The sequence below is a fragment of the Cottoperca gobio genome, chromosome 8, assembly GCF_900634415.1.
Source record: "Cottoperca gobio chromosome 8, fCotGob3.1, whole genome shotgun sequence".
In the NCBI taxonomy this organism is placed as follows: Eukaryota; Metazoa; Chordata; class Actinopteri; order Perciformes; family Bovichtidae; genus Cottoperca; species Cottoperca gobio.
In genome coordinates this window covers 19,500,311-19,520,895 of record NC_041362.1, presented here as the reverse complement: position 1 = coordinate 19,520,895, position 20,585 = coordinate 19,500,311, and the positions used below count along the sequence as shown (strand labels likewise).

General features: G+C 38.5%; 1 protein-coding gene across 4 annotated transcripts in view; it reads left to right on the top strand.

Moving 5' to 3' along the window:
• LOC115012653 (vesicle-fusing ATPase) overlaps window positions 1-20,585 on the top strand; it is a 49,138-nt gene that overhangs the window by 19,314 nt on the left and 9,239 nt on the right. For all 4 annotated transcript variants that reach the window (XM_029438372.1, XM_029438370.1, XM_029438371.1 and 1 more), the window contains 11 exons: window positions 6,039-6,124; window positions 9,573-9,672; window positions 9,819-9,858; window positions 11,271-11,437; window positions 11,586-11,693; window positions 13,771-13,846; window positions 14,306-14,461; window positions 15,052-15,251; window positions 15,336-15,501; window positions 17,043-17,117; window positions 17,847-18,034. In XM_029438372.1, the coding sequence (XP_029294232.1) occupies window positions 6,039-6,124; window positions 9,573-9,672; window positions 9,819-9,858; window positions 11,271-11,437; window positions 11,586-11,693; window positions 13,771-13,846; window positions 14,306-14,461; window positions 15,052-15,251; window positions 15,336-15,501; window positions 17,043-17,117; window positions 17,847-18,034 (1,362 nt within the window). The remainder of the gene's footprint in view (window positions 1-6,038; window positions 6,125-9,572; window positions 9,673-9,818; window positions 9,859-11,270; window positions 11,438-11,585; window positions 11,694-13,770; window positions 13,847-14,305; window positions 14,462-15,051; window positions 15,252-15,335; window positions 15,502-17,042; window positions 17,118-17,846; window positions 18,035-20,585) is intronic.

Genomic DNA, 20,585 nt, shown 5'->3' with positions numbered 1-20,585 from the left:
TGTCATCACTTCATCATTTTATCCTGTTAGACATTTGTGTGAAATTGACATGCGTTATGGCCAAAAACCTTTAATTACCAAATTCTCTTCAGTTCATTGAGTCCAAGTGGACGTTTGTGCCAGATGTAATGAAATTCCCTTTAGGTGTTCCCGAGATGTCCCGTTAATGTCAATGGGACAGACGGACGTAAACACGAAAAACATAATGCCACCGTATTAAAGAACGTCTCAAAACTAAGTTTTGAATAACTAAATTAAGACACTTAAAAGCCCCTCAGCACCTGATTGCCGACTTTGAATCCATTGGCGCCTAATTTCCGCAATTTGTGTCAATATTCACACATATTCTCGGAATCATAACTCAGTCAAATCTGAACACACATATTTGATACATATATTTATAAATTTGAGGTTACTAAAACTTTCTGCGGATATCATTATACCTAATGTCCATTGCAAATAAATGTACATTTATTGCTTAGAAATCATAGAAAAAAGATGATCCTTATATGTCTAGAACTTGCCTTAGGAAGTTTTCTTTAGTATCAAAATAATTCAGTGATATGTATATACAGTATATAGGTATATAGTAACATATGGTTGCATGGTTGTTGTAATAGGGTTGGGAGGAAATAATAATCTTTTATATTTGTAAACATTTCTACATACAGACATCAAATGCTTTGGGTTTTAAATAAACCATGTTATGACACTAATATTGCCAGTTTTCTAGGTTACCCAGATGCTTCTAGGGTAGCCTAGATGAGATGCAATTTTGCAGATAACCATGGCAATCATGTATTTATATCCAAAGTATTTCATGATACTTTTATTCTTTAATGCCCTCTCTGTCATCCATATTGATTTTTTTTGCTGAAAGCAATATTTCCTATTTCCATTACAACTACATCATGTATCACATTTACATCGTGTTCCACAGGGGAGTTGTTTTTCATTCCCTTGTTTGTGGCACCCCTTTTTAACAGAAAATGGGTTTGCTAGATTATCTGTATGGGTCATAATTACACTGTGAACACTTTGGATATTTGAACTAATCAGGTAGTATGGAAACGTAATGCATTCACTTGAGAATAAAATATCATCCCTGTTTTTCTAAATTACAGAGATTATTATCTCGGAATTCCAAGAAAGGTTTTCATGGAAGAAAATAAATTCTGCGAAATACTTCAAAATCACAAGAAAAAAAAAATCACTCTCATTAACTTGAGTGCTACACTGCTGAGGGTAGCATTTGAGCATGGCGGAATTAGCAAGTTAGCTAACTAGCCTGCTGTCCGCTAGTTAGCTAGCTAGGCAGCTAATTCTACCATGCTCAAATGCTACCCTGGTTACAGAAAATAAGCCAAACAGCGAGCTGGTGGCCGGCAGCGTGGGGTCTTACGGTGCTATGCCTCACTATTCACCGCTCCTGAGACCTGAGCTCGCTCAACTGCTGGCTAGCTGCGACCACACTTTACGGCCCCACTGATGTGTGTTGACACCATGACAACTATCTACAACCGCCATTTTCTTTTGTACTGATCAAAGGACGGTGGAAAACAGTTCAATGTCCGTTATAATCTCATTCTATGATCTGTATCTTGAACCAATACATAGCCCTATGATAAACCCACTTTACACTATCTGCCCAGAAGCAAGAAGCAGAAAGAATGTGCAACTAGCTAGTGAACATAGTGGAGCATTGAGCAGCTATAGAGCCAGATATTTCCCTTAGGAGATGGAGGAAAGCAAAACAGAGCTAATAGGAGAGTGAACATTGGAACTTTTTGTTTGTTTGTTTATTTATTTATCTATATGAGACTGTACATTTATAAATACTGATGATATTAACAACATCAATGTGAATGTGCCAGGTTTAGCTCAACAGCTAATTTGCACCAATAGTCCTGAGACAACTTACTGTAAGCTATATGCTTACCACAACCACTATATGAGGTGAAGATTTCTCAATGTTGTGTTTATAGGAATGTGTTCCACCAAGGGGCCAAAAAAAAAAAATGCTGCTTAAATGTTGTTAAGTTGTAACTCTTGGTCATGATTCAGTATATATAAGTGTGATTATACAGGTCTATTTTGAATAGTTATATTATACATAATTTAAAGGCTATTATTATATAAGTGGACATAAAATGTCCCAATTCAAAACAACTTGTACAAGAGGTAGACTCTTGAGAATATTTCAGGCTGTAGTTTGTTGTGTTGTATTAGATTGCACAATCCTTGTTGTTTTTCAGCTCTGCTATATAAACCCGTCTGATATAGGAAGAATGATTATCTGGATATCCATCCAGTAAGTATGATGAAATCCTCTTCTAAAAAAATAAATATGACTTGAATTTATTTTGAGTGAAAGGCCCCTTTAAGGCCTTAGACACACTGGTCTGGCTCTGTTTCACCTCTGTCTGGTCAGGCTACAGGGGAGCAGGTGATGTGGACACGGTGCCAGCACTGCAGTGTTTTCCATTAATTGTCTCAGTCCCTATTCTCTCAGTTCATCTCTACATCTACTATCTTACAGTGTGCACTAAACATTATTCATCTATCCCCCTGTATCTCTTTCTGTCTGACTGAACGTAATACCTCAGAATGCAGTGATCAGTTAGATGATTCACTCATTTTACATGTGATTGATGAGAATGTATCTACCATCAACAAGTAATGATGGAGAAATTAAAAATGCTTCAATCTCACATCTAGTTTGCCACTTTATCTAATTTTGCAACATTACATTAAGATACTTTCTGGTGGCTGTATAACCACCAGTGCTACCATTACTGTAGTCAACAGTAAGGTTTGTACTGACAAAGAATACTTAGAGATTATGATTGGATTTGGCAGAAATTTAGAAGGTGGATTACACAAAATACTGATTGGTTACTAGATTTTGCTTTGGATCTGGATCTGGAATTTTGCCCATGAAACAGTTTTCTTGTTTTCTATCCATGGGTACTCTCTTAATGAGGAGGTCGAACAATTCAGCTGCTGAAAAGCATTTCTGTGCTATTCTGGTGCAGAGGCTGCAGATTTTTCATTTGCAGAATGAACGGTGGTGGATATGTGTTTACATACCAGCTTTATGGATTAACACATACTGAACTTGTTTGCTTCAGGTTACATAACTCTTACCTGACTATGAGGTTGCCCGAAATGCCTTGTGCTGCTGAAGCAGATGTTGATCACATGCAGCCCCTACCGGCAGGTTTAGAGGAGTGAGGAGACAGCAGTCAATGACGGTATAAAATAGGTTTTTAAAAAATTGGGAATCACCGCAACCACGAGAGGTCCTTGTGTATACAGTCATAAGTGCGCACAAAAACATTTAAGCTGAAGGGTGCAGTAGTATGCAAGATTAGCCATGGACAGACAGACAGGCAGACAGATATACATGCAAACACACACACACGACCGAACACGTGATCTCCCCTCAGGCTTATGCCTGGCAGAGAAAAAGAGATTGAATATTGGCCGTACATTCAAGTGAACAGTGCATAATTAAAAAAACACCTTCTTAATCAACCCATTTGTGAAATTAGAATTTAACTAATGTGGCAGTTTGAAAGCTGATGCCAAATTCCTTTTTAGTGAAACTGCCTTTGTTCATTTTCACTACGTCTGAAATTGACTAAATGAATGTTCCCCTGTTACTCCTACCAACATCCAAATCATCTAAGAACAACAGACCTCAGCACACAGAAACTCACTATTGAAACATGTTTAACAGCCCTTTAAAGTGTAACTTTATTACACTATCAGTTAATTCTGGTCACATTTAACTGTGTTCATTAAATCATTATTAATAAAAATTGCCAGTGTATGTCGGCAAAAGTGCATCATCGTTTTAGCTTTTAATGAAATCAAACAGGAAACACTGAGTGTACAATATGAATATGAAATACATTTGTGGCATAGTAACCTTTGCTGCATGGGAGGCACTGTGTTATTCAAGCCTGTGATGTATCAGCCGGCAGTAAAGCCCCATTTATCGTCAGAGGCTCTGTGTGATTGCTTAATGCAGTTACCATGGTTACAGGCTGCAGTGATGGTATTTCTCTATCTGCTGAACCTTGCGGTGGATTTTTGCACCTTTCGTCTGTGCTGCAGAAGGCTTTACAATTCATGTCGACATGAGACCATGGCAGTTTGTCCTTATGTTCACACCTGTCTTACCATTCCTTTTAGACACTAAAAAATACCAAATATTATCTATATGTCTCTGGCCATCTGGTGATCGCAGTACTGCTTCTATTTTTTCCTGAAGCTGCCTACTGCCTGCTTGTCTGTTCTTTCAGTGCTAATGTAAATATATTATTGGGGGTGTATAAAAAGGGATCCCTGCTTCTTCCTTGCTAATCGTAAATCTAAAAAAAATCAAGTGACAGATGTATTCTCACCTTGGTAATTATAGAATCAAGGTGGAAACTTCATCACCGTTCCTGCAGTCGTCTATTGCCTCCATGGTTCGGCTCGACTCGAGTCAACTGGCTTTTGGTTCGACACTGGATGAATCCTTTTGATTGAAAATATGTCATCCAATCGACTTCACACTTTGCAGGTGTATTACATTACATTACAGTTAATTTAGCTGACGCTTTTGTCCAAAGCGACGTACAAAAAGTGCAAACAATCATGGAGATACAACTCCGAACAGCAAGAATCTTGTAAGTACAATAGCTTCAAACAGGTACAATTGTTTAAGTGAACACTGTCTTCAAATAAGCCAGTTTGAAGTGCAACATAAGTGCAATATACAGAAACAGTAGAATACAAATTCAACTATTAGCTATAAATAAGCCAAACCAATATAAGTGCAACATACAAAGTACAGTTATTTTGTATTGCTCAGCACCCAACAACAGCCAGTGTCGAGTGTGAAGTAGTTTGGGTGAACGGTTCTTGAGAAATACCGGAGGCCAAGAAACTTATACATACACACAGAATCCTTCCAGTTTAGTTGAAGTTGTCTCAACTTTCTAAGGAATCATCTTTAGCATATTAATAGACTTTCCAGCAAACATTTTTGAAAGCAAAAACTCTACAACGATCTTTTTGTAGTTTGAAGAGGATACTCATGATGTTGCTGTGTGTCTTTACGTGTTAAATTAAGTCTTATTCTAGTTCTTTCTTTTCAGAATAATAAAAACAATGCAAACCACAATGAAGGCTGATAATGAGTTCAGTCCCGACCTCCTCCCGCACTTCTAATTTAACAAGGTCACTGGGAGCTAGCGTTGCCAGATGTACGATAAATATTCTATTCGTGCGAACATTTCACTCTCTGTAGGATCTATGATCAACAATGTCAAAAATGTACGATTTCCAGTTAGCAAAATATATGTTTACACATCTCTTCTGACGGGACCCCTTTCCTCTACATCTTTGATGTAGGCTATGATATTAATGAACGTGACTTGTGAGCACTGCTGGTACGATAGTTCCACATTTCCCATCAGGCAGCACTGCTGGGAGCTGCCTGTATGTTGTCTTGGCTGTGACTTTGGTACGAAATGACTCACTCCTAAAGGAGCAGGCACAGTTTTTTTTTAATGTCAAATAAATAATTGAGTCTTATAGCTGAGGAAATGTGAAGGGAAAGCTCATCATTCTGCAATGTTTTTCAAAGTTTATTTCATTTTTTAATTGAACTTGTTTTTTCAAGTTCACTCAACTTAAATCAGCTGGTTTTATATTTTCAGAACTCACAAGACAACTTTTAACAAATTATTTAACCTAAGCTCAGTTAACTCACTTTTTTAAGGCAGCAGAGGAACATACGTTTGAAATGATTTACCATCTACAATTGAATAGAAAAAGATAATACATGTCGTAATTTCAAGGACTTTTTAATTTCTTTCCAGGCAGAATACAACTCTAAGCCCAGTGTTCAGATCTCAAATGTTCAAATAACATTTTAGAACATTAGAACTATTGATCTTTTTGCTTTTTTGTTTTTTCAATATCTTTTAAACTTTTGGCTCTTATTCTCTACCAACCCACCCTCCTCTTCTTTCTCTTCGCAGACCATGCAAGCGGCGCGATGCCCGACAGATGAGCTGTCTCTGACTAATTGTGCCGTGGTGAGCGAGAAGGATCTGCAGTCAGGACAGTGAGTAGTCATTATCGCCTCGGCATCCATGCGTTTGCCAATGATCTCTAACATCATTTACTCATCTATCCAAACACCCATCCATCCGCCCACCTTATCACCAGTCGTTCCCTCCAGAAAGTCAGTCAGTAATCTGATGAGTCTCGTGCAGTGTGTGATTATCAGGATTCTTTTGCTGGATATTGTAATAATGATAATTAAAGCTGAAAGGATTTGATGTAAAAAAATAAAGATTTGAAATCACCATTACAGGCTGACTCACCAAGTATGATGTTAAGGTTTTTGGTATAAATTGTAAGCAGTGGCGGGCCGTCAGGGCCAGCAAGGCCTTCTCTGCTGGCCTAAACATCATCAGAATATAAATTTAATTTTGATATATTTTTTCCACAAATATGTATTAAGTTATTCCCCATAGTCTATTCTCTTCATTTCATAGCTTTCCTCTTGGTTGCGCTGCTTCCAGCCTCAGATGGAGATTTGGAGGTCTGGCCTTTATGTTAGAGCTTTTATCCAATCATATTTCAGCCATGATGTGTTGCCAGGGTCCAAGAGATCTGCCCTGAGGCCTTCAGAATCAACAGTGCGGGCGCCTGTAGCTTAAAGTGAACGGAGAACAAAACTGTGGCGTTAACCAATCAGATTTCGAGTTGGGGACACCGGGGCCAGCTAGCAGGCGTACGATAACGTCATCACGTCCACGTCTTTTGATTGGATACGCACTATTGAGAGGCAGAGCTATGCAGAGCTAGCAAACTTTGAACAAGCAAGTTTGTGTAGATTTCTACAAGCTGGTTTTTTTCAACCCACAATGGCTGAAGGAGGAGAAGAGATCAATTTGGTCGCAGATATAATTACAACGCCATTTTCAAGACGAACCTTTCAAGAAAAGATAGACATTGTGAGAAGAGAACGGCCTAACTCCGACGCTAGCGAGCCAGCCAGGAAAAGAGTTTGTCCGCCACTTTCAAATGACTAACTACGAGCGGTACCTCCGGCTCACAGCCTCCGAGGGGCACTACACATTGTACTGCTGGGAATGCCTGCTATTTACAACTAAATGTTTCGTAAATATTAATATAACTCTGTTGTTAGGGTGATGTAACGCCCGGTTATACTGCGTTTCTGTCTAAATGTATAGTTTCTAGAGCCATGGCGTCATAATGATGGTATTAAGAGGTGGAATAATTCAGCTAGGACTGTGTAGGACATCACTGAAGGCCTAGGTGGGAAATGCACGGCCTGCCACTGGTTGTAAGTGATGATATCTCACTCCACCACTAGGAATAATAAAATAAGGTGCGAGCATTAACAGGTCCTTGTTATTGCTTTTAACATCCCATTTTTCTGATTCTATCAGCGAGATAAAATTCAGAAAAGTTAATGCTAAAGTACATGCATGCATCGTTTTCTGTGTGTTCCATTCTTCCTCCATTGGAGGAAGTCGGGTCACATAGTATAACAACGTTGACTTGTTTACGTAACATAGTCAAATACATCAAATAGGTAACGTAGTTTATGTTACGTACCTAATCTAAGTTACATAACAAACATACCTATTTTAAACCATGTTTCTGTTGCCTTAACCTAACCCAGTAGTTTTATTTAAATTCACAACGTTGACCATGTGTTTAAAACTGAGACCCTTTCTCAGTCTTTCATTAGCTAACAATCCATGTTGTGTTTCAGGTAAAAGGACTTGATGTAAAAAACATGTAGAGAGGCAATTACAGAATGGAAATAAATTAAATCTCTATTGTAGTTGTAAAGCGAAAACTTTAAATAACAAGAAGCAAAAAACGTTCAGATCATATACATTGTCTGTAATCATGTACGGTACTTCCCACTTATGATTTAGCACAATCATCCATAAACTAAAGCAGCACAAGTTTATTTTATTGATGTCACCCTGTACTGGTCATTCACTTTTCGCTGCCCTTTGCGGTGACTAACATGTGAAATACCTCGGTGCAGCTTTAATAAGAGTTGTTAATCTAATTTTTTGCATTGACATCATCACATTTAGACACTTAAGATGTCATCGTGTTGCTGCTGCCTGCTGATCTCTTTGTGTGTTGAAGCAAGAAATGTCGCTAATAAAAACAAATGATGGGATTGAGCTGCTGAAAACAAACAGAGGCTGTTCAGATAAGAAGACACATGCTCATTGTGGCAGCAAATGTACATAAGAATGGAACAATCAGAAAAATTAAAACACATTTAAATAATAAAGTTGATGCCGCCAGATAATATTGTGTCATTAGTGTCCAACCAAAAGTAACTGCTATCATTTTAAGAATTAGGTAAACTATTGATTATCTGAGTGTGTCCCACATGTTTAGTGCCATGGCAGCTGCATCCCTGTCTTCATCCTTCAGTGACACCAGGCAGCACTGTTGGTGCCACCAATAGGATATTGTGTAAAACCATTTCAGTTAGCTTAATATTTCTTTAGGTTGAACACTGTTGAGATTATTAGAAATTAAAGCATCTGGTAATATGATCATGTCCAGATATTTATAGTCTGCTGGCAATTGTGTTTATTTTGTACTCAATGCCTCTAGTAGCTTAGCAACAAGGTTACATGCATCTTTAAAATGAAGGTGTTAAATACCCACTGCAATGATGTCATGTACTGCATAAATCCTGGTTTTACTCAAACTCTCTTAATGAGTCTTGTTGTATTTTAAGTTTATATGAGATGAGAGCTCTACGATCCTAAAAACCATCGCAGATTAACCAATCAAAACTCTTCAATAATGCTTCTATGAAATTTGCCAATTAAATTACGCTACATGGTCTCATGTTGGAGATTTTTCCTCACCCCTGAGATGTGAGCTGTGGTGTATTTGAATGAAATTAAAGCTACACTAACAAATGTTTTTAATCGAAAATGAGAAAAAGGCGGTTTAATGTGAAAGCAATGTTCATCCAAGTCTGTGATCCCGTCTCTGCGGAGCCTTTTAGGGAGATACAAAACTCTAAAGGAATGCTATTGTTTCTCCATGTCTGCTGCATATGTAAAAGGAAATTATGTGTGCAAATGGACATGGAAACATGAAAATGTGACATGGACGAACAAAATCTTTTTATCCAGCTATAATCTCTAGCAACTGTGGGTACTGAGAGGTAAACCATGAACATGTCACAGAAAGGTAGACTACAAACAAACAAAAGTTATAGGGAAGAGTATGACGGCGTTTTAGGGACATTGTAGGTTTAAAAAAATTCATCGGATTGAGCAATAAGGAAACATCGTGATTACTCAGTAAGATTATTTTAACATACAACGGCCCTAATATGCCATTGTAGAAGAGGGCACGGCTAACTTCAAGATGAGTTAGTATTGTTACATTACATCGTTACATCAATGACAGTCATGTACTACTAGCCACAACAGAAATGATAACACATTTAATAACCAGGGTCTAACTGTCTCCTCTCTCTGCAGACATGTGACTGTGAAGACCACACCCAACCACAAGTTTGTGTTTACAGTGAAGACCCACCACACTGTGGCAGCTGGAAGCATCGCCTTCAGCCTGCCGCAGGTACACACACACACACACACACACACACACACACACACACACACACACACACACACACACACACACACACACAAGCACTCGTACACACGGTTCATTTCTAGTTGTTGGATCCTCTTTCCTTATCTCTCTTTCCTTATCTCTTGTAGAGGAAATGGGCCGGTCTGTCCATTGGCCAGGAGGTGGAAGGTATAACATTCTCTATTTGATTGCTGCAAATGATGGCTAAAGTAATAATCTCGAAGATTATCATTTAAATAAGTGTCTGTTAAATCACTCTCTGTCCCGAATTAGGATACACAACGGTGATTGAGCCTGTTGCCCACTGATGAAAACACCCTGAATTTGCAGTATTACGAACTGGGTGTCTGTTGCACCGTTTTAGGGAAAAATCACAAGCGGGTTTGGATCTCTGGTTAGATCCAAAAACACACCTGCAATTACCACCTACTGCTATAGGTGTCGGCAAAACAACCAAAACAGAGTTCTTCGAGATTGTAACTTTCACTATACAAACAGAACATCATAGCTCTTTTGCTGTTATTGACATTTGCTAAGCCCCGCCCTCCTTAGTTACTAATATCTGCAACAATGTGTCCTGGATTTTGTTCTGAGGTAGACCAAAGCAGGTTTATCATTTCTAACTGGCAACCGTCCAGTTTGCCAGCTGAAATGCTGACTGTAGCTAGCTAGCTAATTAAGCTAATGTTAGCTCCATGAGAGGGTTGAAAATGTCTTTTTTTTGTTTCCAGTTTACTCGTACTAAAACAAGAACCCTGTAAAAAGAGCTTACATATTACTTACGTGATTGCATAAAAGTCTGAGGGTAAAGATGCATGTCTTGGGCAATAAATTAGCGTCTTTACTATTGATGATCCATGTAAATAAAGGAAAAGTATTATTCGTAGTCCTTAGTATGATGAGGACAAATGTACGATCACATTTCTATTTTGTTCTAACATTCATTGTTTGGCTTAGTTTAAATGCTTTATTGGTATTTTATGTTATTTTAGCGTTACAAGAGAAATAGCTTCTAAGATGAGGAGTAACTGATGGGGTCATTCATATGTTCTCATGGTCTTATGTTCCCCAGATTTATAATGTACATAATGGGAACATGACAAAGGGTCCTATGTTCCCCAGGTTCTACATATATGCTCTCCTAGAGTCATTTGTTCCCCAGCTCTATATAACACTTTAACTAACCCTCATGTTGTACTAGAAAGGGGCATTTACCTTTTGTGTCCACGGGTCAAATTTAAATGTTTTAATTAATCACAAAACACTCAAAAAACAAATTATTACCCAATATAGTGTTTTCCCTCATAACTAACCTATTGTCTATTCATAATCACAAAATCTACATTTGCTTTTTTTATTTTGTGGTCCAAAGTCCACATTAACCTTGCTGTCACATCAAACCAAATCATCAGAAAAGGGTTCAATCTGACCCTCAGAGAACATTGTTTTTTAATAGTATGGCATGCATAAAATAAATATCATGGGTAGTTTGTTTGTGTACTCTAATGCAATGTGCGCTAGTGCTCTAAGATGTTGCATGTATTTATCGTATATGTTCTATCCGCTCCTGTTCCCCTCAGTGGCCAACTACAACTTTGACAAAACCAAGCAGTGCATTGGCGCCATGACAATCGAAATTGACTTTCTGCAGAAGAAGAGCACTGACTCCTCCGCCTACGACTCAGACAAGATGGCTGCCGAGTTTATCCAACAGTTCAACAACCAGGCCTTCTCTGTTACCCAGCAGGTTCATATTCACCAACCTCATAATATCTCACAAACACACACTCGCATACATAAAAACACAGCATTGATGCATAACTTTGACTTAGTTTTTTCGTTGTGCGACGTTGCTCCGCAGGTTGTTTGATCATCCTCTTTTCTCCGTCTCTCAGTTAGTGTTCAGCTTCTGCGACAAGCTGTTTGGCGTGATGGTAAAAGAAATCGAGGCCATGGATGCCAGCATCCTCAGAGGAGAACCAGCTTCTGGAAAGAAACAGAAGGTACCTGGGCGCATGCTGAGCTTATGGTTTATGTGCTTTGAGGTTTATCATCAAGTTAAATTGAAAGTTCAAAGTGTCACCGTTCACAAGCCTTTCTCAAATGTAGCTTTATTACCTGTAAACTGAACTAACATATAGTTACCCTCCATAATAAGAGAATCAGTTTGAAATTGAATTGATAAATTAAATGGTCCAAATATCATCTGGAATCAGGGGAGAGAAGCATTACTGTACGGGGGCAAAGATTGTTAAATGATATGTTTATCATATACTGTTGCTGCTTAATGGCTTCAGATGAATTATTAATTCAAGCATAATCCTCATACTGTATACACCCACCACACAACCGATGTCACTGCAATACAAATGAGCATCCTACCCTCCAATTCATTGCATTACACTCATCGTGTATTAATGCACATTAATATGGTGGCTCCTCACTGAGAAATGCACATCGAAAAAAGTGAAACAGATACTAAAACACAAGCAATGGTAAAAATACAAACATTCAGATACATTTGCACCAAATTCAAAAATGCATTAAATACAAGAAATCAGAAGAATCAGGAGAAATGCATTTCAAATAAGAAATTGCTGAAAATACCAAAACTGCATTAAAGTGCTTCAAATTCTGCAAATAACAAATCATGCATATGTTTATTTGTTGCACCTTTTGCTGCATTCTCACATTTAAAGTGTGTTTCCTCACTGGTGGTCAGAGTTTAGAGAAGTATTCAGATCCTTTAGTGAGTAAAAGTACTAATACAATACTGTAGTAATACTCTGTTACAGTCCTGCGTTGAAGATGTTACTTAAGTAAAATTATGTAAGTATTGTCAGGAAAATGTACTTAATGTAAAGATAAAAGTACTCAACAGGGAACAATGTCTGTGTGCCTGTGACTGTTACATGTATACTGTATACTGTAAAATATTAAATAATTAGATTATTATTACCGTTGGTTGAGGTGGAACTAATGATTATTTTAATTTTGTATGAATCAGATTATTATGTTTAGATTAATCTATTGTTAGGTTTGTAAAATAAATAAAAAACAGTGAGACATGCGAAATGAGAAATATATATATATATTTATAAAACAGACATGTCAAATCAAGCAATCTGATTGGTTCTTAGCCGTGGTATAATGAGCGTATATCACGGGTATAATTGTAGTTACTTTTCACAACAAGTGAAATCCCTCCGCGTCTGAGAAAAAGCTACACCGTTACAGCTGTTAAATTATGTCCGTTAAGAAACAAACTTACAAAGCTTTACTCTGGAGGAGTGGATTGAGCGGTGCCTATCTCCAGAGAAAAAAGCCCCTAAAAGACGACATGCAGAGCTACGTGAAGAGCAGGTAGACCAAATGGAAAAAAAACTAAATGAACAGAACCGTGAAGTAAACAAAATGGGCAGTTAAGTGCTTTGAAGACTGGTGTCAGGATGAGATATTGCTTAAATATATTCCTGACATTTTATAAACTGAAACCATAAATTGTCTGGCATTTTTGGATTAATATAATTTGAATTTGAATAATTGAGTAATTGGCTTATTGCTTCAGGTCTACTTACTGTTTGCTAGTTATTGACAGTTGGGTAGTTGTGTTTAATAAGCTTTTCTTATGTTATGTATGAAAAAGTTTTAATTTGAAAAGAAACTAGTGGCATAAAAAGTACAATATTTCCCTCTGAAATGTGAGTAGAAGTAGAAAGCGATGAACAGAAAAAACTCAAATAAAGTATCTCAAATGTGTACTTAAATACTACATTCTACCAGTCCTGGTGGTGCTTTTGCTCTTGTACTGGTTTTTCCCATAGAGGCCACAGTGCATTCATATTCTACATATCTCAAACATTTCAGAACCAGCGGAGAATCCAAGGAAAATATGTCTTTGTATTTGCCAAAGTATTTACAAAGTGATCTTTGGGTGATGGAGGCCAGAGGGACATTAATCACCACATGTGTAGAAATAAATAGATAGTTTAATGCTATTATGTTATGGCTGGCTTGTGGCTAAATGAATGAAACTAATGAATAAATGGAGACTGAGAGTAACTCTGTTTTCTCTGACAGATCGACAACGGGCTGATGGTGGGGAACAGCCAGGTGATTTTTGAGAAGGCAGAGAGTTCATCCCTCACACTAGTTGGTACGTGTATCTATTTCCCAAAACTTGACAGACCTCTAAGAGATGGAAAATATGTCCGTATCTTGATGTATCTCTAAATCAAGTATGTTTATGCTGATCAACCATCTGTATGAACAACATGATGCCTGTGGAGCCATCATGCAGCAGTCTCTTATCTATTTCCTCCACAGGATGGCAGTAACACATTACAGTATTTTCTCACTGATGCATCAGCTTCCACAAACCACCGGAAAAAAAGGCCAAGAATACTGCAAACCTGACTTTTATTTGATGATTATTAATCTAGTACTGAGCTACAGAAATGCCATTTCCACTCCCGTCTGACAACATCCTGAATAAACATGGTTAACTTTCAGAACCTTTTAAAATATCTTACTCTATCCTCAAGGAGTCACTTGTTTAAAAAGAATCTATATATTTGAGTTGCTGTCCAAGCACTTCCCTTCTTTCTTTGAACAGGTAAGGCAAAGACCAAAGAGGCACGACAGACCATCATCAACCCAGAGTGGAACTTTGAGAAGATGGGAATCGGAGGACTGGACAAAGAATTCTCCGATATTTTCCGCAGAGCTTTTGCTTCCCGAGTCTTCCCTCCAGACATTGTGGAGCAGATGGGTGAGAATCAGCTCTATCCTCACTCTATTTGGCTACTTTTTATATTTGTACCATGCCAGGCTGCCTTGGTTTTTTGGTTGTTATTTGTGCCGAGACTCTACTGTACTTTCCCTGTCCTCATATGACATATATATAATGACAGGTATTTTCATTTTCTATTTTCTTTGCATAGGTCAAACATTTGGTTTGCATAAGCTAACCTTGCTAGTTATTTTGTATGCTGTGTTTTCCCCCGCGGTAGTAAAATCTAATATGCAGTAACAGAATGGAGGAAACAGGGTTAGTCACAGTACAACAGCAGCTATTTTCTCTCACGCACAGAGAGACACGCAGGCCGTAATAAACCATTTTATTAGTTTATGATTCATTTTATTAATCTGGTTTCTTCTCCCTCTGGCTTTGAGCGCTAACCTCGTTGCCTCTTTTCCCTCTGACTTCTCTTTTTCTTTTCTTACATCCCTTTCTCATTCATTCATTTCCCCCATCTTACTTTTACTCCTTTGTGTCCATATTCTTTCTTTCTTTATACCTCTCTATCTCTTCCCTTCTCTTCTTTCATTTCTTGTCCCTCCCCTCTCTCCTTGTTCCAGGCTGTAAGCACGTGAGGGGCATCATGCTGTTTGGGCCTCCAGGCTGTGGTAAAACATTGATGGCCAGGCAGATTGGCAAGATGCTTAACGCCCGCGAGCCGAAGATCGTTAACGGCCCCGAGATCCTCAACAAGTACGTAGGAGAATCTGAGGCGAACATCCGCAAACTGTTCGCTGATGCAGAAGACGAGCAAAAGAGGGTGAGAGACGCTCAGTGATCTTTTCTAAATGCTTAAATAAAAAATCAACTACGTTTATAATTGTTCAACTCGACCTGTCTCCAGCTGGGAGCCAACAGTGGACTCCATATCATCATCTTTGATGAGCTGGATGCCATCTGCAAGCAGAGAGGCACAGGCGCCAGCAGCACAGGCGTGCACGACACCGTGGTCAACCAGCTCCTGTCCAAGATTGACGGAGTGGAGCAACTTAACAACATCCTGGTCATCGGTCAGTAGCATCAGACAGAACTGATTCACCCCATTTATCATCCTCGCCACCTGTAGAGTACATTATACTGACTAGATAACAGCATTCACATTTACCAGTTAAATCAAAGCAAATACTTCCTTGCGTGATAATAATAATAATAATAATAATAATAATAATAATAATAAGTTGTATTTATAAGGCGCCTTTCAAAGCTAAAAGCAATCTCAAGGCGCTAAGCGTGAGCATACATGACTCCCGTAGGATTCTGCTATCTGCAAGCAACAATCACTTTCAAACACGAAGCTGCCACCACTTTGGATTTGCATGTGCTCGCAAATCGCTTTTGTGAAATGAGTCCCAGATTGTAAACCTTGCAGTGATATTTATTTTCTATGCATATTTTCAGTGTCAAATCACATTTTATGATGATAGAAATGCTGCATTAGAGCAGCGTGTCAGTCAGCGCTCTACAATATATAATCCCTCCAGAAAAGATCCACAGATATTACAGAATCTATACCAAGGAGCATTGTAGCTGTCCTAAAGGCTCACTAAGTCCCTTTATGTTGCTTTTTACTTTCATTTGTCATCAATCTTCTGTATTATTATGGCAAACCTAAACCTGGGTCTATTTATTTTTTTATTCTAATCTGAAGCATCTGATATTTTTTTCTGTGAGGTTTGTTCATTTAACTGTTTAAAGTCAGATTCACTGAACTCTTGTCGTAAATGATTTGCTTCCTCTTGATTAATGCCACCTGATGTCTCAAAACAAATATTAGTATTTCAATCCCATGTACATTTTTTATCAACATTTTTTTGAGCGAGAATACATTTTATAATGTTGTCAGATTTGGTGCCAAAATGATTTTTCCTTTTGCTCTCACACATGCGCATAGCCTCCTTTTGGGATCTAGATTAGCTAATTTTTTTTATAAATAAAACTTTTGATTTCATATATTTCAGTTACATTTAAAAAAATATTACTTCATGTTTATGAGGGCCAAGAATCATTTTGCACTCACGAGATTTGATAGTTTACATAATCCACATCCCTAATGTTGTCATACAAGGCTGCCTGTCCTGCTCTGTTTGTGGTAAAGTTTTTATTTACTGTTGTAATCAAGGACCCGAAACATATCATGATAAAATATGTCAATGACGTGTCTTTAGAGCAGCGCCATACTGTGAAAGAAATAAAGAGCGAATGTCATAGTTTCACATGAAGTTATAAATTCATACAAGAAATTGTTGCGGATTATTTATTTGCAAATATTATAAATCAAAATATAGAGGGTATTCTTTCAAATTTAGATTTTCAGCGAAGTATGTTTAATATTTTGAGGTAGGCCTATACATGTGAAATAATATCAACATCTTTTATTTAAATACATGTTTTACATTTACTCCATATAAGATCAGTTTCTCCCGTTATTGTATGCATCTGCACAGACGTCACAGACAAATTCCTCTCAATGAATTTTGTAGCGTAAATATCAGACAGCGTCCTCTCCTTCCTGCCGTTCTCTCAATCTCTGTTGTTTTCTCTTTCTCTCCAGGTATGACCAACAGGCCTGACCTGATAGATGATGCCCTGATGAGGCCTGGCAGGTTTGAGGTCAAGATGGAAATTAGTGAGTGCTATCTTCCCTTTCTCTCTCTCTCTGTTCAAAACAGTGTAAGTCGTCGAGCAATTCAGAGGACTGTGCGGCTAGCTAGCATGATTGAAAATACTGGTAGACCTACTGTTGCTAATCACAGTAGCTATAAGTCTTTTCAGATAGTGAGTGACTAACTTTCCTCATAAAACTACACTAGCCTGTGCTCTTAATGTCATCTGTATACTGCTGCAGCATCACTGCCCTTGTAACGGGAGCTAAAGCATTTTAGCCAGCAAGCTAACAATAACAAAGTTAACTAGCTAATGCTGCTTTCCATACACCATGCTTCTTTCTGCTTAACATTATCTTCTGTATTTCTCTTATTTTTTCATCTATGTAAGCATAATGCACTCATTTGAGAAATAAACTTAAAATCCCAAGAGAAGCTCGATTTCATAGAAGACACAACAATATTACTTATTGATGTATTCTGTCATCATTTCGATTTGTCTAATAACCTTTTAAGACATTTTGTCGGTTTTTGGGATCCGTAATTGTCAAACCTATACTGTCTTTTATCCTATAGACTACTGGATTTAAACACAATAAGTGTAGTTAATTCATTTCCTGTAGTTCACTGTATATCTGTATGTTTTTATTTTATTACTCTGTTTACTCAACACTTATGTCTATCCTCTCCATACTACTGTCCATCTTTTCTTTCCACCCCTCTTCCTCTGTCCCTCCTCGTCTCACCTCCAGGTCTGCCTGATGAGAAGGGGCGTGTCCAGATCTTGACCATCCACACCAACAAGATGCGAGGCTTCAACCTGCTCGCTCCCGATGTCGACATCAAGGAGCTGGCAGCCGACACCAAGAACTACAGCGGTGCAGAGCTGGAAGGGCTGGTCAGGGCCGCTCAGTCCACTGCCATGAACCGACACATCAAGGTCACTGTGCCCTTTCAGATTTACAAAGCCTGCATTAGGGATGAGTTGGGATACTAATGCAGTAAGAAATGTGTTCACATCTTTTGTAATGAAATGTTGAAAGCCATAGTCAGTGACCGACATAAGATTGTATTGTAATAAAAGCTTCCACAGCCATTAGTGGTCAGCAGAGAGTACACATGCTAGCAGATTAGCATAAGAAAAGCAATGCTAGCATATTAGCATAAAAAAAGCAATGCTAGCAGATTAGCATAAGAAAAGCAATGCTAGCAGATTAGCATGCTAGCAGAAAAGCATAAGCAAATCAAAGGTAGCATATTAGCATGCCATCAGATGAGCATAAAAAAAGCAATACTCGCAGATTAGCATGCTAGCAGTAGTGCTAGTTCGGCTACACGCAACATTAAAGTTTACAGTCATAGTGAACTGCTGGTGTAGCACACAGCAAACTGACTGATTCAAGGGCAATATTATACTCTGTTAAACGTTACATCACCCAAAGCATGATGGGAACCAGGGTGGTAAGATTTCAAATATATATTAATTCCATTCCAAAAAGCAAAGCAATAGGAGTGACAGAAGTCATGAAACTTAGCTTTTTGTTAGCGTGGAAGTTCATTCTTGACCTTGGGAATAGTCTTTTGACAAAATAATCTCAATTGAAGATTATTTTTCTCTTTTTCTGGAGCGTCTCACATCTCACAGCAAGTGGAATTACTTCAATGGCCATTGAGTTGGTTCAGTCTGTTGAAGTTAGATACTTAACTTCGCCGAGTAAGTTGATGCGAGAATAATGACTGCTGAGAAGAGAATAGATTTATCAAGTACTTTATTAGCACAAAGATCTTTGGAGATCACACCACAGAGTATATCAAATCAAATCAAATTTATTTGTATAGCCCAATATCACAAATTATACATTTGTCTCAGTGTGCTTTACAGACTGTACAGGTTACAACATCCTCTGTCCTTAGACCCTCGCATCGCACAAGGAAAAACTTCCTAAAAGAAACCCCAAAATTAAAGGGGAAAAAATGGAAGAAACCTCAGGGAGAGCAACTGAGGAGGGATCCCTCTCCCAGGACGGACAGACGTGCAATAGATGTCGTGTGTACAGGATAAACAACATAGTACAAATACAACATTTGACAGAAATTATGTTGTGTTGGAAAAAAAAAAAGAAATAGAAAGTTTGGATGAATCCAGGAAAATGTCAATAAGGCTTCCCGGTGTCCAGCAGGACCAGGTCAGCAGGCGCTGTCACGATTCATGATCCTGACGTAAACTTTATCAGTGGCAACCTGCCACATGAGAGACAGACACTCCGGGGATGATACCCCGGATGGTGAGTTAGTAACATACATTTACATAAATGCATACAGATAGAGGGAGAAGAAGAGAGGGAGAAGAAGAGAGAGGGAGAGAAGGAAGAGAGCAGGGAGGTGTCCCCCGGCAGTCTAAGCCTATAGCAGCATAACTAGGGGCTGATCCAGGGCAAACCTGAGCCAGCCCTAACTATAAGCTTTATCAAAAAGGAAAGTCTTTAGCCTACTCTTAAATGTGGAGAGTGTGTCTGCCTCCCGAACACAAACTGGAAGCTGGTTCCACTGGAGAGGAGCTTGATAGCTGAAGGCTCTGGCTCCCATTGTACTCTTAGAGACTCTAGGAACCACAAGTAACCCTGCAGTCTGGGAGCGTAATGCTCTAGTTGGTTTATAAGGTACTATGAGATCTTTAAGATATATATATATATCTGTTCAAGCCAAGCGCTGATGTGATCTGGGGTACACTTGTTCAGTCTCTGCTATTTAAGCTGCAGTTCAGGGGTGGACATTCAAGGCGAGGCAGGCTGTATCTTTTACTGTGGTTAATAACAGGTGGGTCTCGACGCCTACAGTTTTCCATGCTGTTAGGGGGTTTACCTCTGATTGTGTATATCTGTCTATATCTCATCTTCCATATGGTTTGTTATTCTTCTGTCTGTGTCAGTTGATCTAGATGTCACAGCTCGCTTTCTCTTAAATGTTACACCTCGTTCAAGGTTCCACCTGCTTCGTCTTGAAGGTCACCCACAGTGCATGATCCTGCCTGCTTCCTCTTGAATGTCACACATAGTTCATGACAGCCTTTTTCCTATTATGTACCGTTTATGTATTGTATAATTAAACCTACTCAATTTATAACAGCATGATTATTTCCACAATTCGTCATCACACGACCTAACTGAACCAACTGTATGACAAAGAGCACACTCCATTTCCAGATGAAGGCCTCGGAAAAAGATATTAAGTGGACCTTGAGTTAAAAGAAAGCCTGGTTCCCACACTTCCCGTGCAACTTGAAAGTCCTATTATTAGACTCCTGCCTCCTAAATGCCCACGTTTTATAAAATGACATGGAGTCATCAGGTTTCTTTTTTCAGACTTTGAAGCACAGGAGATATTATAAACTCGTAAAGTCGTACTCCTTGTGACAGGTAAACTGAACTTCATGTGTGAAATCGGTGGAGTGCCCCTTCAAACCGACATTGTTTTGATGTAGGCCTATGTGT